Source organism: Ornithorhynchus anatinus, chromosome 4 (genome assembly GCF_004115215.2).
Source record: "Ornithorhynchus anatinus isolate Pmale09 chromosome 4, mOrnAna1.pri.v4, whole genome shotgun sequence".
Classification (NCBI taxonomy): Eukaryota; Metazoa; Chordata; class Mammalia; order Monotremata; family Ornithorhynchidae; genus Ornithorhynchus; species Ornithorhynchus anatinus.
Window position 1 is genome coordinate 55,652,999 of NC_041731.1, and position 23,708 is coordinate 55,676,706.

General features: G+C 39.9%; 1 protein-coding gene across 4 annotated transcripts in view; it reads right to left on the reverse strand.

Annotated features, from left to right (window-relative positions):
* RUNX1T1 (RUNX1 partner transcriptional co-repressor 1) overlaps positions 1-23,708 on the reverse strand; it is a 159,041-nt gene that overhangs the window by 56,018 nt on the left and 79,315 nt on the right. For 3 of the 4 annotated variants that reach the window (XM_007670675.3, XM_029063668.1, XM_007670677.3), the window contains 3 exons: positions 11,395-11,532; positions 9,045-9,286; positions 6,220-6,309 (listed from right to left, as the gene is read on the reverse strand). In XM_007670675.3, the coding sequence (XP_007668865.1) occupies positions 6,220-6,309; positions 9,045-9,286; positions 11,395-11,532 (470 nt within the window). Of the gene's footprint in view, positions 1-6,219; positions 6,310-9,044; positions 9,287-11,394; positions 11,533-21,384; positions 21,479-23,708 lie in introns of those variants that run through there. The other variant, XM_007670674.3, reaches the window with a different exon arrangement.

The window sequence follows — 23,708 nt, forward strand, 5'->3', positions numbered from 1 at the left end:
CAGAGCACCGTATTATGTGCTTGGGAAGGTGCAACAGAATAGGCAGATACATTTCCTCCCCATAACGAGCTTACAGTCTAGAGGGAGGCTACCATGTAATAATAACAATAATGGTGGAGTTTGTTAAGCACTTACTATGTGCAAAGTACTGTTCTAAGCGCTGGGGGGATACAAGGTGATCAGGTTGTCCCAAGTGGGGTTCACAGTTTTAATCCCCATTTTACAGATGAGGGAACTGAGGCACAGAGAAGTGACTTGCCCAAAGTCACACAGCTGGCAAGCGGTGGAGCTGGGATTAGAACCCATGACCTCTGACTCCCAAGCCCGGGCTCTTTCCACTGAGCCACGCTGCTTCTCTGTATATGTTCTATGTATACAGTGGTAGTCAAGGCATCTATTCTAAATATGATTTTCTTTAATTCAGGATTCATCTCAGGAATATAGCCCCACCCCCACCCCCCGACGGTACAGGAAAACAGAGTAGATCTGAATTTAATTTACCCACTGCCTGGAATTAAGGAATGAAAAATAATAGCACCAACCCAAGGGGCTTCTGTTGAGGGGAAGGAGGGAAGAAAGAGAGGGGAATGGGAACAGAAGTAATCTTTCATCTATCTTAGCAGACAGCTGTGCTGAAAGAATGTTCACAAAAACATTCATATAAAATTCACCCACCAACCTCCCCTCAGCCCCTGTTCCACAGGGATCACAACTATAGCAAATCAGCTTCTGACACGAGCTTTATTTTATTAGCTCCTTGGAAGATAATGAATATCTACCAAGTGTTCTTCATAATCAAGGTGTTAGTTATTCCTTGGTAATAAGCTTGGCACTCTGGAAGGTGCAATAATATCTCTTTCAGGCTAATGGAAGAGGTTAAGTCTGCTGAACATAATCCACAAATTAAAAATTTTAATTTTATGAGGAGTATATGCCATAATATTAAATATTCATGAAAATCACATGCATTGGTTCAAATGAGGAAAAGTGCTTGGTGACTTTTCTGCCTTCAGAGACCAATTTGATCTCTTGCGGAAGGAAGGAGAAACCTTTCTTCTTACTGGTAAAATGTATCTACTGGTTGGACATCATGCAAAATTAATTAGAAGCAAAATTAAAAATAGCATGCACAGACTACTATAAGCCCAAATAAAATTCTGAAAAGTGCCCCCGTAATTACTGATTGTCATACTGAATCAAAAATGAAATGGATGGGTCCATGGGCATATGAACATGACCGTGGCCCCACTCATCAGTTCAAAGCTACCCTAATGTTTAAATGACTCAGAAACAATTCAGCAGATCTCAAGTCCCTGGATATACAGGTCTTTCATATTACTAAAACAGAAACTTTTAATCTCACTCTAAATAAAAATGGGAGATTGCAAGAGCTCATGTTCACAGAGGGAAATTCCTTCCAAAGTACTTCATTAATTCACCTCTTTGACAGCTTAAAAAAATGGCCCCAGTGAGAATTAATTTACACTTCATAAGCTCACAGTCAATCATTCAACAATACTTATTGAGTGCTTACTGTGTGTAGAGTACTTTACTAAGTGCTTGGGAAAGTGCAATGTAATAGGGTTGGTCGGCATCTTCCCTGTCCACAAGGAGCTTACAGTCTACAGGGGGAGACAGACATTGATAGAAATATATACATAATGGATATGTACATAAGTGCTGTGGGGATGAAGGTGGGGTGAAAGTGGATGGGTGACACCTTCACAGGGGTTTGAGACCAGGAGGAAGAAGAGTAACATTCACTCTGCCTCAAACCCCACCGAGCAAAATAACAATGGAAGCAACAGAGGAGGCAGAGACACTAAAGCATAAATGTCTTTTCCTTCTTGTACCTCAAATTTATTTCCCCTTCCTCACCTCTTCCTTCTCCTTCCCCTTCTGTACTCCCTACTCCCCTCCCCCTTTCCCTCCCTTCCTTTCCTGACCTTTTCTCCCTTCCCTCTTCTTTCCCTCATCTGTCTCCTCAAAGCCCCACCTACAAGTTCCCTCATTCATGACATGAAAAATTGGCACTCCACCTATGCACACCAATTTACATCTTTTTTTTTTTTTACCAAAAGCTTAAGTATGGAAAACTCTGAGAAGCTGAGCATGCCAATAAGGTTTCCCTATAATTACATAAAAGAATGTCTGACTAGTTAAAATATATATACTGTACATTGACCTAATTTGAAAGACTTTCCGCAAGACAACAGCAATGCTGAAAATACACTCAGACTTTTCATCCAATAAGGGCAAAGATCTGTGGGACTTCTGAACATGTTTACCAAGATTAGATATTGATGTCCAAGTTAGTTTTTCTTATTTGACTGGAGAAAGAAAAAGAAAAGGAAAGTGGAGTGATGAGTTTAGGGAGTTGTCGGATTATCCCTTGAGTTTCTGAGGGAGTTGGGCTTTCAGCCCTGAAAAAAGTCCTTAATTTCCATAAGGCCCACCTCTGGGATATGTAGTTCTGCTTTTCTTCTCTTAGAATACCAGAGATAACTGAGTCATAGGGCTCTAAATCAAGGAGTGGGAAGTCCAGAGAGAGTTATAACAGAATTCATAAGGTCCATCAACAGTTCCTATACTTCATGCCCCCTCTAGACTGTAGGCTTTTAAGGGCAAGAAACATGTCTACCAACCCTGCTGCACTTTGCTGGGAGACCAAATGCTTAATATTGTCCTCTGCACCCAGAAAGCATTAGATAAATACCACTGATTGATTGAACGATTGACGTGGGGACTGGGTGAGGGGGAAGAGGGGCAATAGCATAGATGTTCCCTGAAGGATGTGGGGATATTGGAATTAGGTCAGATAGAGGAAGAAAGAACGATTCAGGGAAAACTTCTATTTTTCCTCATTTCTGGTGCCCGAAGCCTCAATCAATAAGCACTGTCCAATCAATCAGTGGAACTTATTAAATGTTCACTCTCCAGAAAATGAACTGCACCTCTAGGTTGAAAGAGGCCAGAAAAACTAAACACAGGTAACATGAAGTTGCAAAACTACAGTCAAAAGTGAGATTGTAGCTCCCCTCTGAAAACTTTTTCCCACCTTGGTGTCAAAACCCAAGTGACTTCATTGTGAAACTCACAACAGTGGTGGAAGTAATAGGCCTCTTATGAGCTTGGAGCCCTGCTCATCTGAGTGGCTGAATGTCCTAGCAAAGAACTGGAAGAAGAGGGCGATGCATACGTAGAAGGAGAAATAAAGAAATAGCAATTCCTAATCACCGCAAATATTAGATTAAAATTGTCCTTAAACTTGTTCTGATCAGCAAACACTGCTTACAAGGGCATATTAAATTAAAAAGCACAACTCTCAACAATCCAGACTGCGAATTGATGAATAGCTGGATGGGAAGCCATTACCAGAGGGTGAAAATGTGTGCGTGTTTGTGTGTGTCTTTGTGTGCGTGTGCGCACGCGTGCTCCCGTGCATTGAATATACTTCATAAATAATCTTGTTTCTTCTATTGGGCTGAGTAGTGATATTTAGCACAAGCAAAGGCAGTTATGCTGTCGCAGAGACAAATTCCTGAATGATAATTAGGAAAATTGACTCCCACGCTGGATATCCTGGGTGCAGATGTCTTTTGGCAAAGCATTCCCTGGCTCTGAGCCAAGATCAGCCTTAATATATTCAGGACATCAGTTGATTTTAAAATACTAGTAGTTCTTGAAAAGAATTATAAAATTTGCATTTATTTCAAAGAGTGATGTGCATAACAATGCCTTAGTTTCTAGATGAATATATTTACAAAGAAATTGTTGATGGCATAAAAAAGCCCTCCATTACCTAAAACAATTTTGAAATGGCATCTGCTAATGGGAAACAATGCTTACATGAAAAGATATTGTGTCTATGACTCCTTTTCTCAAAAGGAAGTTTAAAAAAAAATTATCTTTATGTTGGAAGATTCCTTCCTTCATGTTCAATCCGCCCTTTTTCCTATGCAGCTGAGTAACTAATGAAAAACATGCATGCCGCCAATGCTAGATTAAACGTATGGATGACACAAGACAAGAGTTTTTCACGTGGTACTCAGTTTAATTTAGCGATTCCATAAACATCTTCTTCCAATTTAAAAAATATGGTAATACAAAGCAATTTTGTTTGCTCTAATTCTGGTGCCAGATTAGGTAATTAGAATGGTGTCTAATATCCTTCCAGTAAATGTTTCTCCATAAATGCAAAATGGAATCGAGGGTCTGCGGGTTACATTAGCTTAATGAAAACAAGACTTTAATGCATATTGTTACAGCAGTGTTTGAATGCAGTTATTAAGGCCCGTGTTCCCACAGCCATATGTTTTTTGTCATTAATGTCTCCTTTGAGGAAAAGCACTAAAATTAGAAGAAAAAAAAGGCTTGTATCTTTGATTCCAATGATCCCAATGTAATGATATGGTAACCATATGGTGTGCAGCAGTGATAGACGAATCTGGAAGTGTCCTTGTAAGCTTTTCTAAATTTTTTCAGCTGCCAACTTGACCCAGAAGGGAGCCGCTTTTACAGAGCAAAGAAACCAGTGGTATTCACACAGGAAATGGCAGTCATATGATGAAATTCTTACAGAAAACAACTCCCTTTCTCAGAAAGCCAAAACAAAACCCTACATTCAACTTAATTCTATTTTTCAAAAAACAGTCCAGTTTCAAAATGGATTTTAAAAATTAAAAGATGATAGAATAATCCATAAAAGGTTTGTTCTGTTAAGTGACTGAGGAACTAATTTATCTCTGAATTAAATAAAGGCATTTTTGAGGTAATAAGAATAGACTTGAAATTTGAATTGGTATTGCTATGTGAATTCCATGTTTTATTAGGTTGTGGATGAAAATCAGAATGTTCCCTTTCTCCATAATATGGATCATTATTAAAAAAATTCTTATTAATGTACAGTAGGAAAATGTCTACCGACTCGGTTTATTATACTCTCCCAAATGCTTAGTGCAGTGTTCTTTGCATAGTAAGCACTGAATAAGCACCATTGATTGGTAAATCATAAACAGCATTAGTTGCAGTTTGCTTTAAACCTTGGGAGACAAATATGAATCTTCTGATACAGTTAAAACATAGACCTCAAATTAATATCTGATTAGGAATTTAGAATGAATACTTCCAGTTTGGATTTACAAGAGAGCTGTGCTTTAGAACCATGTCTATAAACACAATTCTTCCCCTAAACTGGACAGACTGGGACAGTGTACTCAGGCAAAGTGTACAGGACACAAAAATAGGGGCAAAAGATTGTCATATATTACCTGAGCTGATAAACGCATGTCTTCCTTTGAAAAACCAATCCCTTTTAAAATACCATATGCCAAACCATCAAGCAACTTCTTCAGTTTCAACTAAATCCTATGCTTTGTGTATACTTCCACTCTGTAGCCCCCCACATCCTAATATCCCATTGGTCTACACAATAGGGTAGAGTCAGTCAGTCATTTATTGAGTGCTTACTGTGTGCACAGCACTGTACTAAACATCTTAGGAGCTCATCAAAATGAACTTCATGCATGACTCTTCCTATGTTGGATAAAATCTTCCCCACTAAATATTTTTCACCACATAAAAACAACAAAATAAACTTGTATGAATCACTACCACACAGAGGTGATTTTTTTTTTGGCACTTTAAATTCAAAACCTTCACAAAGTAACACCACATGTTGAGCTTCAAAATTTACAAGTACATTTAAAAGAAAATATTTGGAAGAGAACATGAGTTTTTCCTCTTGTGAAATTTCAAGGCCTGAGTTCAAGATTTTGCATTTACTCTTAAATCATGAAATTATCGGTTACTTTGAAATGGAAAAGGGAATTCTTTTGCTATAGTGGATTCTGAGAAACGGTCAAAAGGAATATTGGACAGTGACCTCAGGGCTTGGAGGGCAAAAAGCCTTTCTATTCACCTTGAATACACAGCTCTCGTTTTTCCTCCCACTGATACTTCCAAATCTGATTATATATTTCTTTAAAAAAAATACATATGAATGAGCTATCCTGCACACAGTTTTTCTAAAAACATTTGGAAGATACCCATAAAAATATATTTATGCTGATAGAGTTTTCACCCATTAAACTATGTCAAGGAACTCTTAAATGCTAGATTCATTTTTCCCCACTCTCTTAAAAAGAACTGTAACATACATCTGTGACCTAGCAACAATATGGTTTGAAATATTTTCCAGATCAGTGAACTGTGCAATACCTTCAAAAATGGGATGACAAAAGGTCGCAGTGGGAAGTTGGTAGCTTCTTGCAGTTTGGAATGAAATTCTTCAATTGTCAAAGTAGAATTCTGTAGAATAATATATATGTAAATATGCATATATATATTAGAAATACATTTACCCCTTAGTAACACAATGGAACATTTAAAAGCAAAACAAACATGAGAACTGCTGCAATTCATGGTTTAATGAGCAGAAAGAGAAATAGGAAGTGGTATTAGTAAATGTTTTTCCACTTATTGGCAAAAAAAATCATGAATATTGTGGATAATGCATATATAGACTAAGACTTCTATACTGAAGTAGCTTTTTGAACATATATTAATTTTAGTGTATAAATGCTTCATGGTGGTTTACAAACCTATAATTGGTTAAAGCACTCGTTTAACTTTTGGAGAAGCACTGTGAATTTGTTGGAAAACACCAGGCTCTTTGCTCTCTCTATGTCAGGAAATGTTTATTCCTGGGAGCAGAAGGGAAAGGAACTCTCTGCACTCTGCTTGGAAGGCCTCTCTGCCTCAGGCTTCCACACAAGGCTAAAGGAGAATTTGCTAGATGGTAAACTCCGTGAGGGAAGGGATTGTGCCGATCAATTCTACTGTACTGCGCCTTTCTAAGCATTTAGTACAGTGCTATGCACACAATTAGACTCTGAGCCCCATGTGGAACAGGGACTGTGTCGAACCTGATTATTTTGTGTTTACCTCAGGGCTTAGAACAGTGCTTGGCTCATAGTAGTCACTTAACGAATACCATAATTATTGTTATTAAGGCTTCAGGAGATGGCATCGATTGATTGTTAGACACCTAGAATGGCACTTTCAGTTACATGGCAGGGTCCAGTAGCGAAAATTGAGCTGAGCACATGTTAAGACATTTGAAAAGCCCCACCACAGAGAATATGGAGTCCAAAGATGCTCTTGCCCATTTCCATACTTCTCTTGGCCCACAAATATTGAATGCTTGCACCTTATCCCATCTTTGTGTTAATAGTCACTGGTCAAACTAACCCAAATTCATTCAAGCTCATGTTTGTCCCCAGGATAATAATAATGATGACAGTGACAATAATAATAATATTTAAGCACTTACTACGTGTTTTGCCCTGAAGTAGAAGATAATTAGTTCACTCAATGTCCCACACAGGGCTCGTAGTATAAATAGCAGGGGAACAGGTACTGAATCCCCATTTTTTAGATGAGGAAATTGAGGCACAGAGAAGTTAAGTGATTTTCCCAAAGTCACACATAAATCAAGTGGCAGAGAAAGGATTAAAACCCACCATCCTCTGACTCCCAGGCCCACATTTTTTCCTGTAGACTACTCTGCTTCTCTGACCACACTGCTTCTTTGACAATTGAGGCTAAAGACTCAACTGGAGAGAGATAGTCATACAAAATGGCACTGTTTTTAAAATAGTTCATTTAAAAGAGCCAGAAGAAGCAACTGTAACCCACTGTTTATGGCATCTTGGAAGTGCCAGTGTTATCACCTGGTGTCATCATACCTTTCTTCAAATTTCCATTCTAAATTCTGCTCCATTTCTCTCCAAGTGTTCTTTCATCAGGATACAAAACTCATGATGAGGCAGGCACCTATATAACTAAATTTTATTTTTAGCTAATTTCTTTGGGTTCAAGACTAAATCAAAATTACATCCTAACAATCAGAACCATAAACACTGAAATTCAACTGCTGCAGAGAGGCAAATTTTCTGCTTTTTGTAAGAGAGTTTGTTTTAAGACCCAATTCGTATATATGCTAAATTAACTCTGGTTTAAAATTCCCATGCCCCATGTTTACTTCAGACACTCTGGAGAAACTGGGGGAAAGAAATCCTCTTTTTTCCTAAAGATCTTAAAATGTATGCATTCAGTTGGAAAGTTTCATGCCTCTCTGAAATGTTTTTTTTAATGGTATTTGTTAAGCACTTAGGTTGTTCATCTCTCCTTCCCGTCTCCAATGTCAACAATGAGGAAACAAGAGGTAGTGCATAATGCTCAAACGTCTTAAAATTTCCTATATCGGCGAATATATTTATTGTCAATATTTCATTAGTGGTGCCTGAGTGAGTTTTGTTGTACTTGCTCTAGATTGTTTTTTATTTAATATCTCACTTCTAAACTCAATGGGGAACCCATAGAAATAGATAAAAAACATCATCTTCTTGCTTGGACTTTGATCCTTATTGTGATGAACGAGATTTAATGAACGCAACCTTACTGGGAGAGAGAGGGTAAGGACCTAGCCCTGGAGGTAGACCACTTAGATGTCTTTCCCACAGTCACCACGTAAAGTGACCTGGCAGAAAAATGTCTTATTTCTCATTACTTTCTACGTAAAATGGGATAATTCCCATTTTCCAGCTAAGGAAAGTTTTTTTCTGTTAAATGGTCTTTGTTAAAGTGCTTAGTACGTGCCAGGCACTGGGGTAGATACAAAGTAATCAGGTTGGACACAGTTCCTGTCCCACATGGGGTGCACACTCTTAATCACCATTTTACAGATGAGGTAATTGAGGCACAGAAAGGTTAAATGACTTGCCTAAGGCCACACAGACAAGTGGCAGGGCCGGAATTAGGACCCAGGTTCTTCTGACTCCCAGGCCCGTGTGCTCTATCTGCTAGACCATGCTGAAATTTTGAGGTTTCTCACAAGAATCTGCCCTTATCTATAGTATAGGTTTCCTAAATCAGAAAACAGATACATACATCTAAGAAGCATTTATCACTCCCTCATCATTATGGGAAAACCGAAACTTCGTTCTTCAGACAAGAAAAATCGGATATTCTTTTCTACTTACCACCAGGCCTAGTACAAGGGTGCGAACTCTCTCGCCAATCTCGGGTGAAATGTCATTGCCAAACTGCTGCAGTGTAGTAAGGAATCTCTTCAACTTGCTGAGTTGCCTGGCTCCACAGGCTGGTGGTAACTGCTGATTTGCCAAGGAGGAAGAGGAGGAAGAGGAAGGCCCATTGCTGAAACCGTTGGGAGGAGACGGGGCCCCATTCAATGCTGTAGGGGAATGGCTTGTACCATTCGTTACTGTCAAGGAAGGATACGAAGCAGAATAAAAAATAAAATTCTGTGTTAAGCCAATCTCAGCGAAATACGATGTTCTTGACCGCTCGTTAATCTTAAGGCACTGACAAGGTCCTGACATAAAATATTTACGGCTTCAGAGTTAATGGTAGAATTAAGACCAATTAAGTGAGTCGATTATTCCTCACTTCTTGAATTCTGCACAGAAGCTGATCATAAAAGGAGTCTGCTGTAACAAGGACAGCCTTGACTCCCATTTGCACATATGCCAACCACCTGAAATGCTTCAACATGAAACAAACAGCATTTGGATGTCAGCCTTTTGTCATAGGCTTATATCAATATAACAAGTATATTCCTTTCTAAACTGTTCCCATAGAGAAATGTACATTTGTTGAGACTAAATTTATCACTAAACATTTTTAATCATGTTTTGTACACACAACTGACAGCTGTGTTTATAAAAACAGGCCTTTCAAGTTTTAACCTTATACCACCCAATTAGAGGGCTAGCTTCTCTTCCACTCAATTCTTATCCAGTTCTGCAAGATGAAAATTTTGCACAAAGAAGTTTAATGGATGTGACATTAATCAAGGACATATTTTTAGAAGTGGAGAAGTGACAACCCAATTCAAGGTAGCAAGACAGAACTCCATGGCTTCATGCCCGTTTTGTAGCGATTCACTTCTAAGAAAACATATTTGAAAGTTCATGTAATTTCCTTAAGGCCTTGCTAGAAAAGCTACTGGCAGAGGTGAATGGTGACTGTTTTGAGTGTTTAAGTGGTGACTGAATGGTAACTCGATAGGTTATGGCAAGCCAAACTCAACACTAATTGTAAATCGTCATTTTACCGTATTTATGATTCTAGATCCAGAGCAAATGTCCTTACGACACAGCCACGACTACAGCTTAAATAGCTCACCGTGCTTAATTATTTCCCTTTAATATGGTAGATAAATCACAAAAAATCTCCACTTTTCCTCAGTGAGAAAACCACTTATAAAGCTATGAATTTTTAAAACCCCCTACATTCCAAGGCTTCTCATTAACTTGCCTGGGAATGACTACTAAACTTAGCTCACACTAGACATTCGCATAGCGCTGTGGCACTGAATAACAGCAAACTAAAAATCAAACAAGTTGACAGTATAACAACTTGGCCTTATTCAAAACATCAAGCTCCCTGTAAGTTTAAAAAGCTTTTTAAAAGATAGTGAGACATGATATAAACAGCCTGGGCTAGGTAAAGTGCCAAAGCCTTCTGGCCCTTTGATTCTAGAAATAGTAATAAACCTGCCTTTTATAGCTATTCTTTACTCGTACAGCTTTCGTTACACTTGTTCAACACCTAGTATTATGTGTAATGCAGAATAATTTGTTAGCTTCCCAAATCTTTGATGAAAATATTCTTTAGGACTTGGAGGTTGAGTTAAATGGAGTTTCCAACTATCCTCACTAGGAATCCATTCTGAAAAATAGGAACTTTCTAGACTGATAAAAATGGATTGCCCTTTGCTCAGACAACACAGAAAACAAATATGTTCCTCTGATTAAGAAAATAGGGCAGGAGTTGATTGGAGCAGAGTACGAGCTTAAAAGAAGTCTGTCGGATTCAAAACTAAAAGGATGCTATTTACTTCAGCAAGTTTTCAAATTCACTACTGATCACGATTCCTATATGTGAAGGAGCTTAACACTAAGGAAATGCTGGTTTCATCATTGTTTATTACTAGCTGAAAGGATAAGGAGAAAATAGGAGATCAGAAGTCACCTTGAAAGAACTCTGCCTCAGCCCTATGAACAAAACTAAACAAACCAATAAAGGAATATTTTGCACACTGCCCAATTTGTTCGAAAGAATCAATTAGGCTCTCATCAACAGGAAAGGAGTGACCACTCACAGGTAAATTTCCTCAATTTTATCACCCTAGACCAATGGAAAAGTAAGGAAAAGTACTCCAAAAGGAGCACCTATCAAAACCGGACCATAAGCAAACATATCTGCACTAACTTTCTCTCCGCATATTGAGCTGACAGAAATTTGCACACTGGGAAAAAGCACACACAGAAAAAACCCCAGAATGAAAGAAGACACGAATCTAATTACACGTTGTGGGTGTGAATGAACTGGTTCTGGGGGCTCCCTGGGTAGTGGGAGGAGGTGGCATCGTTGGAGGCGTCAGCCTGGATTGTGTCTTCACATCCACAGGTGAGTCTGGCATTGTGGAGTGCTTCTCAGTACGATCTGTAAGACACCACAAGGAACATGTTTGATTTCTCCAAAGCTTACAGTTCTTCACGTGGGATAAACACAACAACAACAATAGCAGCACAAAGATCCACCATGAACAGAATGGTCTCAGTACTTTGCATGGTTAAATTATGTGCACTGACTTCATCTTTCATGTTCAGGATTGCATCGCCAAGCCCTCACTTAACGCGCATCACGGATGGTAGGCCTTCGTTTATAATCGGTTTGTACCGTCTTCTATTTTTATTTATTGTTGGCAGGGGGCAGATGCTGCCTTAGTAGCAGCCTTGCATGCATAAACACAACTTTACTTGAAGACTTTCACATTAGCAAGAGAGGAGCAAATAGAAGAAGACAGTTGGTAATGAATCCCCTTATGACAACTCAGGACGAATGAAAATCTGATGCGTGGTTGTACAGGTGAGAGATTGGCAAGAGACAGTTGGCTTTGTGACTATTCCTTAGGCCACCTGCTTGCTGTTTCCATCTTTAGCTTTTGGAACAACTCGGTGGAACAGGTTAAATACTACCCATCCTACCCATCTCCTGGACATATTTTTCCAGTCTTTTTTTCTTCGATTCTAGAATCATCAATACCATATGCCACATAATGAAGACTAGCTTTTGTTTATTCAGTAATCATGTGTTTGCATGGTTTATTATGAGAGTCTGGTAGTACTGTTTCAATTTAGAATCTCATATATTGAGGCAGAGAAGAATGTGGTGGCCCTCAATGCTTAGAAAATAAAAGAACAAAAGAAGCCCTTTTGATAGTTCTAATTAAGAAAGTGACTGAAATAGAACTTGAAACACCTGGAATTTATTATTATTTAACTCAATTTTATCTATTTTTAGCCCCACCTGAGAGGAAAATTTGAAAATGCTGGTGCGGTTATCATCAACAGAGTTATATGTACTTCAAGATGATTCCTAATGCCCTAAACATTGCTCAGCAAGTAATGTTTAAATCTTTCACCACATTCTCCTAAATAACATCACTTTTTCCCTTTAGATTTCAAATATTTTTTCCTCAAAGTACACTTATGACTATTTCCATTGGTCCAGTTTTGCTCTTGCCAATGCAGTATAAACAACTCTTTTCTAAATTGGACATCTGTGGAATTAGTTTGAAAACCATTTCAGTGGTGAAATATCAAAAACTAAGATACTCTTTAAAGAAAAGATGGCAAAAAATGTGAAATAATCTGTTGCCTCAAAAATCAATCCATCAATGGTGTTCAGTGAGCAAGTAGGACTGAACAATACAAGAGTTAGTGGACATGTTCTGCCCACAAGGAGCTTATAAAATCTAGCCAAGAATGCTAATTAAGTATATTCTTTTAATATTTCTGTTTTAGATCTTAAGTAGAAATCTCATATACAAGAAAATTATGAAAATGATTTAGTTGGGATTACTAAATAAGAAAAAAATCAAACTTGCAACCATTCCTATGCCTTTTGTTGCCTGACAGATTTGTTTTTCTTCTAAGTACTTTGAATAAGTTTCACAAAAAAGAGAAACTGAAAGGAAGACAATATTGGTGAAGGAGTGATGAAAGGTTTAAAGCAGCAAATACTCACTGAACAAAGGATTTTCAGTGTTGATTACTGATCTAGAGTTAATACTTGCTGTAATCCTATTATAGAGCCCCAAAGCCTCCCTGAGAGATAATGTAGGCCTCCATAGGTGAAAGTGTTTGAAAGTAGTGGTAAAGACTTGTTTGCAAAGAAAATGTTTTCCTTCTGTTATCTATTTGTGCAAACTTGTCTCCATATTCCTGGGCTTGAGCATTTAACGACCAACGACAACAAATCATTTATTCTAAATAAATAACCATAGAAGCTCTGCTCAGAATGCTAATTGCTTCTTCAACAGTAAAATTCATCTCACACTCTACTCACCTCAACCAACCTCAGCAACTAGGGAATAAATAGCTTTCAGCTTATGTTGCAACTGAGGGAAGAGGTACAGCAGCAAATACAGACCCTCCTAAATAAAGGCAAATATTTTTGTCATGCCAAGAAAGGAGGGAGAAGGGGACGCTTGCCAGAGCTGGTTGGGAGATAACAGTGGGAACTGCTAGTCCATCTGGTTTTCATTCTGCTAACACTCATATTGAACTGTTAGAGAAGGCAGTCCAGATCCACAGATTTGAAGCACGTGGGAGCACAGACGGAGACAGGGAAAAGGAAGGGGGGGAGGAGAAGGCGGAGGGGAGAAGGATGGAAGAGAGTCTGCAAGCGGAGCAGAAGGAGGAATGAAAGGAAGGGAGGAAGGGAAAAGAGAGGGCAGTGATGGAAGGAATGGGGGGTGGGGAGATGAGATGAAAACTCAGAAGGGTAAGGAAGAGAGGAGGTACAGAAGGGACAGTGAGAAAAGGAGGGAAGCCAGATGGAGAGAAAGGGGACAGGAATAGAAGGCAGAAAACTGAGAAAGCTTTTGAGGGGAAGAAGGGAGGAAGAGAGACACGGAAAGCGGGGTGGGGAGGGGAAGAAAGGGAAAGGAATAGGAGAGAGGTACGAGAGGAGGTTGAGGGGAAACACAAACCTTTCAGCTTTTTCTTTATTGCAGTTGAAAGTTCCTTTTACAGAGAAACAGCATAATCTGTATCCCCCAATTTGTCAGTAGCCGACAAAAAAAAAGAACACCATGTGATCATTTCCCCAAATGAAATACCCTTTTTCAAAATTGTTTGATTTTTAAAAAAAGATCCAATAAGGCTTGAACAAAGCAAACTTGTGTGCATCCTGTTGTTTACAATACCAGACACTATAGTTGCGCTATATATATATCCTTATCCTGGGCCACGGTTTCCAACCATGTATTTTATGAATCCAAGACCCATTTTAAGAAACTTCAGGAGGAACATAATTTAAACTCTGCTGTTTCTGGCTAGCGTATTAACGTGACTGTCATCCAGAAATTCTTAACATTTATACAAAAACATTAGTGCCACCTCTTCTCAAGTGTTTTTAATTTTTTCTTGTAAATGATGCAGCTCCAGTGGCTAGCAAGCACAGGTTTTTTTATCAGGTACACATGCCTAATAGTTGAGAAGGTTGATATTAGCCAAGATTTTGGGATGGTTAGCTTAGTTCGGATCAAATGGGGCGTCAACCAAGAGTCCTACAACTTTGCCAAAGTGGGGCCATCTGTACCTCATTCTGTGCTGTTCAATGCAATCAATCCAAGATGAAGATAGATGGTGAAATAATGGGCCAACCCTAATCCATACTCACGAAATAAAAAAACCTCTGGTGCAGAAAGAGATTTAACATAAATTCAGAAAATGTGTTTCAAGTATGCAAAGATGTACTGCATTTGTTTTGGATTATTTTAAAATATTTTGAAATATATATTCTTGGAACTTTTAGCAAAGAGTAAGAACTGTGATTTAACCCAGAAGCACCTCACTCAGTTTTAAAATTAGAGGTCACAGTAAAATCAGCTTGGAATTATGTCATTTCTAATATGATTTTTGTTGTTGTTGATGAAGCTATTGTCCTTGTGCTATGTTCAATTTTTAGGACAAACCTAGGTGGCAAAATAATTCATCTGCTTAGAAGGACACTGCTGTATACTATAAGAGGAGTAAAAATTCTAAAAACAACTATATGAAAGAAGCAGGAAAAAATGTGTTTTCAAATGGATTGACTTCACTTCCTTTATCCTAAATGATTTAGCCCATTTTTAAACAAAAGTCTTTCATATATGGTAACATTTCAATTTATATGGCAAACATCCAAATCTAATGCATCAAGGACGACTGATGTATGAAACAAAGTATGGAAAATATAAATACTTTACTGATACCATTTCAATATCCAGTTCAATGACAAGCCTTTCTAAAAGTGGTGTGTTTTCAATTTCCTTTTTAAAATAAAAAAAAGTATGGTATAATATGCAATGGCATTTATTTTACTTTTACTCAGTCCAAACAGTTCCAGATGTGCATATAAGTTTGAGGGATACTTAAAAGATACTCCGCATTTTACCTAATATTACTATACTTACATTGAATAAAGATCAGTATTAGAAAGACTGTGGAATTATAACTAAACTATTAAGACTAAATTTATTTCCTGTGATGAATAATTCCACGTATCAACTTCAAAGAATGGGAATTTAGAAACCTCATGCATATCGGAGTCAGAAAAGGAACTACTTGGGCAGGTAAACCGGACCCAACTATCATTAAGCAAGTGTCCATCATAAATTGTCCTTGAAAAAAAGTTTTAATTAGCAAGCTGAAAGGCTTAGACAAGGGTCAAGACAACAATCTTAGTGACTGTGCTCATTAATGGAATTTGAGAAAAGAAGGAAGAAAGGGTGGAAAAAGGGGGAGGAATGATATTTCGTTTATTTCAAAAGAGCAACTGGAGAGTATTTCATGCTGCTAGGGTGACCACTTGGAAACTGGTATTGGGGTGTGGGAAAGCAAGGGGCTCGAGCCAATAAACACCCATACCTGATCTCTAGGGGTATGTGGTAGGGGGAAGAGTCAAAGAAAGGAGACCCTGATAACCATACTCAAAAGGAGAGAAATGCATCTGTGGCAGGGAGAATAGCTTCAATTCGAGCCAGATCTGGAAGTCAGAAGGTCATTGATTCTAATCCTAGCTCTGCCCCTTGTCTGCTGTGTAACCTTGGGCAAGTCACTTCACTTCTCTGGGCCTCAGTTACCTCATCTGTAAAATGGGGATTGAGGTTTGTGCGCCCTAAATGGGACAAGGACTGCGTCCAACCCGATTTGCTTGTATCCACCCCAGTGCTTAGTACAGTGCCTGGTACTTAGTTAATACTTAATACCATAATTATTATTGTAATTATTAATTCTCACACTTCTAGGTCCTATTTGTGACCAGACATGGGAGTGTGCTTCTGCTCACTGTGATGCAGGATAGTCTTACTTGGCATTTTGTTCGTACTTCAAATCCGATTATATTAATCTCGAACATCCCTGTTTTGTTATTGGAAATTTTTTCTGTATTTTCCCAAAAGGTTACACTTAAATCAGTGATATTTCTTGAGTGCTTATTGTGTGCAGAGCACAGTACTAAGCTCTTGGAAGCGTACAAAACAAGAGAGTAGGTATAGACAATCCCCGCTCACAAGAAGCTTACAGAGTAGAGGGAAAATATTCATTAAAAAAATAATAATAATAGATGGACATGCCTAAGTGCTGTAGGGCTGGAGAATGAGTGAATATCAAAGTGCTCACGGGGAACCAACCCAAATGCACAAGCGATGAAGAAGGGAGGGCTTAGACAAGGTAGTGAGGGTTTTGCAAATGCGATTTTAGTTGGGTTTGGATGATGAGGGGTGAGATGTTGCCTATGAAGCGTGGAGAAATTATAGGCCAGAGAGAGGATGTGGGCCAGGGGGCAGTGGAGAGAAACACGAGACCAAGGTACAGTGAGAAGGCCAGTGTTAGAGGAGCAGATTTTTTGAGCTGGGTTACAATATCTGAGAGATAAGGTAGGAGAGGGAGAACTGACTGAGTGCTTTAAATCTGATGGTAAGAATGTTCTGTTTAGCACTTAGCTCCTCCACCCTTAGTTTTCGAACAGGTAATCCTCATAGGGACGTTACCAGTGAAATAAATGGTTGAGAAAATCATGAGTAAAGGAGAATCACAGATCAAAAAAGAAATGACATAACAATGGCTTCCCTGTGTTCTTCAAATCGCTAAATCTCTTTGCCTTCCTGTAGGTAATGACACTGTTAGCAAAAGTAGTAGTTAGGGTATTATGGAGCACCCATTAGTTGTATTTATTGAGCATTTACTGTGTTCAGAATACTGTACTAAGCACTTGGAAGAATACAATATAAGAGATACATTCCCTGCCCACAACATGCTTACGGTCTACATATAAATAAATATACATATAGCACTTGTGAACTAAACTATACTAGTGTACTCCAGTCACTTGGGAAAGAACAGCAGAATTTCAACACATGTTCCCAGACCAAGAGAGCCTGCATCCTAACGATTTACAAAGAGGTAATCAGAATATACCACACAGTAGATCACACATATGCACGCAACTGCTGAGGGAAGGAATAAATCAATAAATAAAATATGGAGGTGGTTGATGGACTGGGGCTAATCAGAGAAGGTCTATTGGAAGAAGTGGGATTTTAAGGGGTTTTTGAAGGTGAGGATGGCTGTGGTCTAGATAGGGGATGAATCGTTCGGGGACAACTTGATCAAGGAGATAGAAGCTGATGACTTGATCAAGGAGATAGCAGCTAGAGAGTCAAGTGTCAGGCACATCTAGAAGACTGGCCTAGAAGGAGTGAAGAGATAAAGCTGAAGAATAAAAGATGAAGAGGAATAAGAGAGTTGGTGGAGAGAGAATTTGATCATGGTATTTTTTGGGTTGTTTTTTTTTTTTTTCAGAGGGAAATAAAGTGGAATGTTGAAGAGCATGGCACAGGTAAAATATTTCCATTCAATCATTCATTCAATTGAATTTATTAAGCTCTTACTTTGTGCAGAGCCCTGTATCCAACACTTGGGAAAGTACAACAGTAAACAGAGACATTCCCTGATCACAACGAGCTCACAGTTCAAGGAGGGTTGGGAGGTGGGAGGGGGGTGGAGACAGAGATTAATACAAATAAATGGAATTATAGATATATACATAAATGCTGTGGGGCTGGGAGGTGGAGGAAGAGCAAAGGGAGCAAGTCAGGGTGATGCAAAAGGGAGATGTGAGTCTGTTGTGGGCAGGGATTGTCTCTATTTGTTGCTGAATTGTTTTTTCCAAGCACTTAGTACAGTGCTCTTCACAGACTAAGTGCTCAATAAATACAATTGAATGACTGAGTGAATGAGGAAAAGTGGGGCTTAGTCTGGGAAGGCCTCTTGGAGGAGATGTGTCTTCAATAAGGCTTTGAAGGTGGGGAGAGTAAATGTTGGATTTGAGGAGGGAGGGCATTCCAGACCAGAGGGAGGACACGGGCCAGGGGTCGATGGTGAGACAGGCAAGAATGAGGCACAGTGAGAAGATAAAGAATCACTTATCCTATGCCGACTGGATTACTCTATCAGCTTCCTTTCTGACTTCCCTACCTCCTGCCTCTCCCCCTTCAGTCCATACTTCACTCTGCTTCCCAGATTGTCTTTCTACTGAAACGTTCAGGGTATGTCACCCCGCTCCTCAAAAATTTCCAGTAGTTGCCTATCCCCCTCTGTATCAAACCAAAACTCCTCATTATTGGCTTCAAAGCTGTCCATCACTTTCCCTTTCTTACTTCACCTCCCTTCTAATAATAATAATAATAATAATAATAATGTTGGTATTTGTTAAGCGCTTACTATGTGCCGAGCACTGTTCTAAGCGCTGGGGTAGACACAGGGGAATCAGGATGTCCCACGTGGGGCTCACAGTCTTAATCCCCATTTTACAGATGAGGTAACTGAGGCACAGAGAAGTTAAGTGACTTGCCCACAGTCACACAGCTGACAAGTGGCAGAGCTGGGATTCGAACTCATGACCTCTGACTCCAAAGCCCGGGCTCTTTCCACTGAGCCACGCTGCTTCTCTCCTTCGACATCCCAGACCGCACACTTCGCTCCTCTGATGCTAACTTTCTCACTGGGCCTCTATCTCACCTGTCTCACTGCTGACCCCTGGCCCACATCCTATCTCTGGCCTAGAATGCCCTTCCTCCACAAATCTGCCAATCACACTGCCCCGCTTCAAAGCCCTACTGAAGGCACACCTCCTCCAAGAGGCCTTCCCAGACTAATCCCCCTTTCCTCAGCTTTCCCTCCCTTCCGTGTCACCTGGACTCACTCCCTTTGCTTTCCCCCCCTTCCCGCCCCACAGCACTTATGTATATATGTATATAGCTATATATTTATTGATACCTGTTTACTTGTTTTGATGTCTATCTCTCCCCCTCTAAACTGCGTGGCTCAGTGGAAAAGAGCCTGGGCTTCGGAGTCAGAGGTCATGAGTTCGACTCCCGGCTCTGCCACTTGTCAGCTGTGTGACTGTGGGCAAGTCACTTCACTTCTCTGTGCCTCGGTTCCCTCATCTGTAAAATGGGGATTAACTGTGAGCCTCACGTGGGACAACCTGATGATCCTGTATCTACCCCAGCGCTTAGAACAGTGCTCTGCACATAGTAAGCACTTAACAAATACCAACATTATTATTATTATTAAACTGTAAATCCGTTATGGGCGGGGACTGTCTTTTTATTGTATTGTACTTTCCAAGCACTTAGGACAGTGCTCTGCACACCATAAGCACTCAATAAATACTACTGAGTGAATGAATGAATGAATGAGCTATCACTAGAGAAGCCAAGTGAGGTAGGAGGGGACAAGGTGATGGAGTGCTTTAAAGCCAATGGGGAGGAGTTTTTGTTTGCTACGAAGGTGGACAGGCAACCCTTGGAGATTTTTGAGGAGGGGGGTGACACGCCATGAATATATTTTTTAGAAAGATGATCCGGGCAGTGGAGTGAAGTATGGACTGGAGTGGGGAAAGACAGGAGTTTGGGATGTCAGCTAGGAGGCTGATGCAGTACTCTAAGTGGGATAGGATGAGTGACTGTAATAACGTAGTAGTATTTTGGATGGAGAGGAAAGGGTGGATTTTAGCGATGTTGTGAAGGTGGGACCGACAGGATTTGATGACAGAATGACTATAAGGATTGAATTAGAGAAAGGAGTCAAGAATAATGTCAACGTGATGGGCTCGTGAGACGGGAAGAATGGTGGTGCCATCTACAGTGATGGGAAAGGCAGAGAGAGGACAGGGTTTGGGTGGTAAGAAAAGGAGCTCTGTTTTGGACATGTTAAGTTTGAAGTGATGGGAGGACATCCTTGAAAGCAGGCGGAGATGTGAGCCTGGAAAGAGGGAGAGAGATCAGGGGAGATGTTGATTTGGGTATCATCGGCATAGAGATTGTAGTTGAAGCCATAAGTGCGAATGAGTTCTCCAAGGGAGTGAGTGCAGATGGAGGATACACGGGGACCCAGAACGGAACTTTGAGGGATCCCTCCCAGTTAGGGGCTGGAAGGCAGAGGAGGAGCCCACGAAGGAGACTGAGAATGAACGGCCAGAGAGATGAGAGGAGAACCAGGAGAGGGCAGGTGTTCCCATTCCGACCTGAATGATTTCAGAGCAGATTTTTTTTTCTCCTTATATCTCCATGGTGGCATGGGGGCTGGGCTGCCTTTGCTGGCATATGCACCACAGAAACAACTTAGCCACCAGCATCCTCTGAGGCCATGACACAGGGATCAGTCTGTAGTGTGCAAGGAAGCCGGGGGGGGCTGGGGAGGGGACATCAACAATGCTGTCATCTCCCTGAGAGAGCTAGTATGACTCCAGGAGGGAAGTAGACAGCTCCCGAATCAAGGCAGAGAACAGCTAGCCTATGCTCCTATTCCTCCAGCTCTTTCAGTCATCTAGATGGGGGCATTCAGCCTGCCACTCCAGGACCACTGGTATTTCAATCATCCATACCAGGCTGCAGGATGAGCCACAGTCTTGTTGCTTCCTCAGTGAAAAAATAGTTCATCACACACACATACACACACCTGTTCCTTCAAATATCACGGATCCTAAGCCAGTTCTGACTTTTACTCTCAGCCCTGCCGGGGAAACTCCAGGAAGCATCTGTTTGACATTTCTCTCCCACCAGTTGATAGTTCTTGCTCACGGGGTACACCCAGATACCAACTACACCCATTTCTTGAAATCCTGCAGACCACTACTCCAAAACTTGCTGACCAAAACACAGCTCCAAATTCACACTTCCTCACCTTCACATACACACACAATGATAGTTACCCGCCCCTCAACACACCAATTTCTCACCTGACCTCCATCTCCCTCTCCTCATTCCCAAATCTTGTGCTTGCATTGGTTCTCTTCAACTTCTGAAGATGACCATATGCAGCTTCCAGAGTCAGGCAGTTTTCCACCCCTGCAAAAGACCACTAAATTTACTAATGATACCTCAAAAAATAGCTGAATTAATATTTCAATCAATGGTTTTTACTGGCTACTAACTGTGGGAAAAGCCAACCTACAACAAAATGGGATAAAAGTATGATAAATAATAATGTTGGTATTTGTTAAGCGCTTACTATGTGCAGAGCACTGTTCTAAGCGCTGGGGTAGATATCTTGACTTCATAAAGAACAGATTCAATAAAACCAACCTCCTTATTGAACAAAGTGATAGGCTTGATAGATCACAGATGGCAAAAAAAAATATATAAGTAAAATGGCAGGTTGAAGAGGATTTCCTTCCTGTTCATACACCAGTCCAGACTATACAACAAGTGGCTGGATTTCCAAGCAGTTGGATAGTCACCCAGGTTTTGAAAACTCCACTGAAGGCAGTATTCTAGTGCAATTTAGTTTCTCATCAAGAATGATGGAGGAGACTTGGTCCTGAAATTTCATGACAGAGAAGTTGCAAAGAAGAACTGATTGTAGTGCTAGTGATTTTTGTGTAATGCCACTCACACCCTCCCAATCCTGCCAGGCATGGTCCAGGAGTACGACGATCAAGTAGGCATAAAGGGGTACAATCATACCGTTAGCGGTATATGTCTTTGTCTGCGTTAGCCAGCTATAGGCAAAACCAGGTGAGAGCTCAGGTCTACTGGTTCCCAGTATATTGTGCATTATACAGAGGAGAAAACAAGGCTAGAAAGTAGAATAGAACAGAAAGGAACTAACTAAAGCAGATGGCCTTCCTCATTTGGTCCTTTCTAAAATGAAAGAATAGGTTGAAGATATAAAGGCAGAAGGATCCTTGTGTCGAAGCAGTAATAATAAATCAATAGTATTTATTGAGTGCTTCCGGACGTTCTGGAGAAAATATATCTATAGAGTTGCTATGATTTGGAAACGACTCCATGGCATCTGATAACAACCAATGTCCAGAAGACCAAACTAAGCGCTTGGGAAAGTACAATTCAATAACATTGTACCCACTATATTATATTGTACTCTCCCAATTCTCAATAAATACTATTAGTTGTTGGAGTCAGTAGACATGATCCTGCCCTCTAGGAGTGCAGGGGGAGACAGACGTAAAAAGAGGATGAAATAGGTGAAATAATAGTCATAGTGTGATCCCACTTCAGAGTAAGCCCGTCAAACTGCAGAGACTGTATCTGTTGCCGACTTGTTCATTCCAAGCACTTAGTACAGTGCTCTGCACATAGTAAGCGCTCAATAAATACTATTGAATCTTAAGGAAAGAGAGAAGTCAGGAAGAAAGGGAAAAAGGACTTTAGGAGAGCAAATTTTAAAGACAGACTTTAGGAAGAAAAGGCCTCCAAGAAACTCATTGGTCTTCAAAAAAATAAGATCTAAAGGATCAAGAATAGATCATGTTATATCAATCCGTACACAGACAGCATGATGAAGAGGCCAAGGCATAATCTGGAAAGTCAGGAGCACTAGATTCTAGGTCCCAGCTCTGCTGTTGGCCTGCTGTGGTGCCTCATAAAGACACTTTGCCACTCTGTGTCTCCCCATCCGATTGTGCAGATAAAATGAAGAAAAATGATACAGTTGACCTGGGGAATAAATGCAAGTGTTATTTCAATTTAAAGAGATATTTTAGTTGGAGCAGGAAGGGCAATAATAAGATGCCAAGTTGCTAAACCAAGAACTTTTAAGTTACGTGGAGGAAAAAAATGAGAAAGCTACAAAAGATGGAATTCATGCCAGATAACCCAATGAAACAGGGACAAGATTAGAAAAGTGAGAAGTGAAAAGGAAATGCAATTAATCCAAGACAAAAGGAAACAAAAACTGCCTTAATTATATTAATCAAAAGAGGAAGGGCAGGAAAAATGTGCTCCCTCCTATTGACAAGAAGGGAAAACTGCAAAGATCACTCTAAAAGAGCAGAGATTTTAAATTGTTTTTTCCACTTCATTCTTTACAAAAAAAGGTCATATGTGTAAGGTTGGCCAGGCAAGTCCCGTATTGAATTAGTGGTTGGAAAGCCAGATTAAAATGGGTGAAAAACAATTAGAGATATATTTTTAAAACTGGATGTTTTCATGTCAGTACTGACTGGCAATGTGCCATAGGGTACATACAAATGTACTGCACAGGCACTAACTATTAATTTTTGAGAATTCAGCTGTAGCAGCCTAAGAAAGGAAAGAAAAA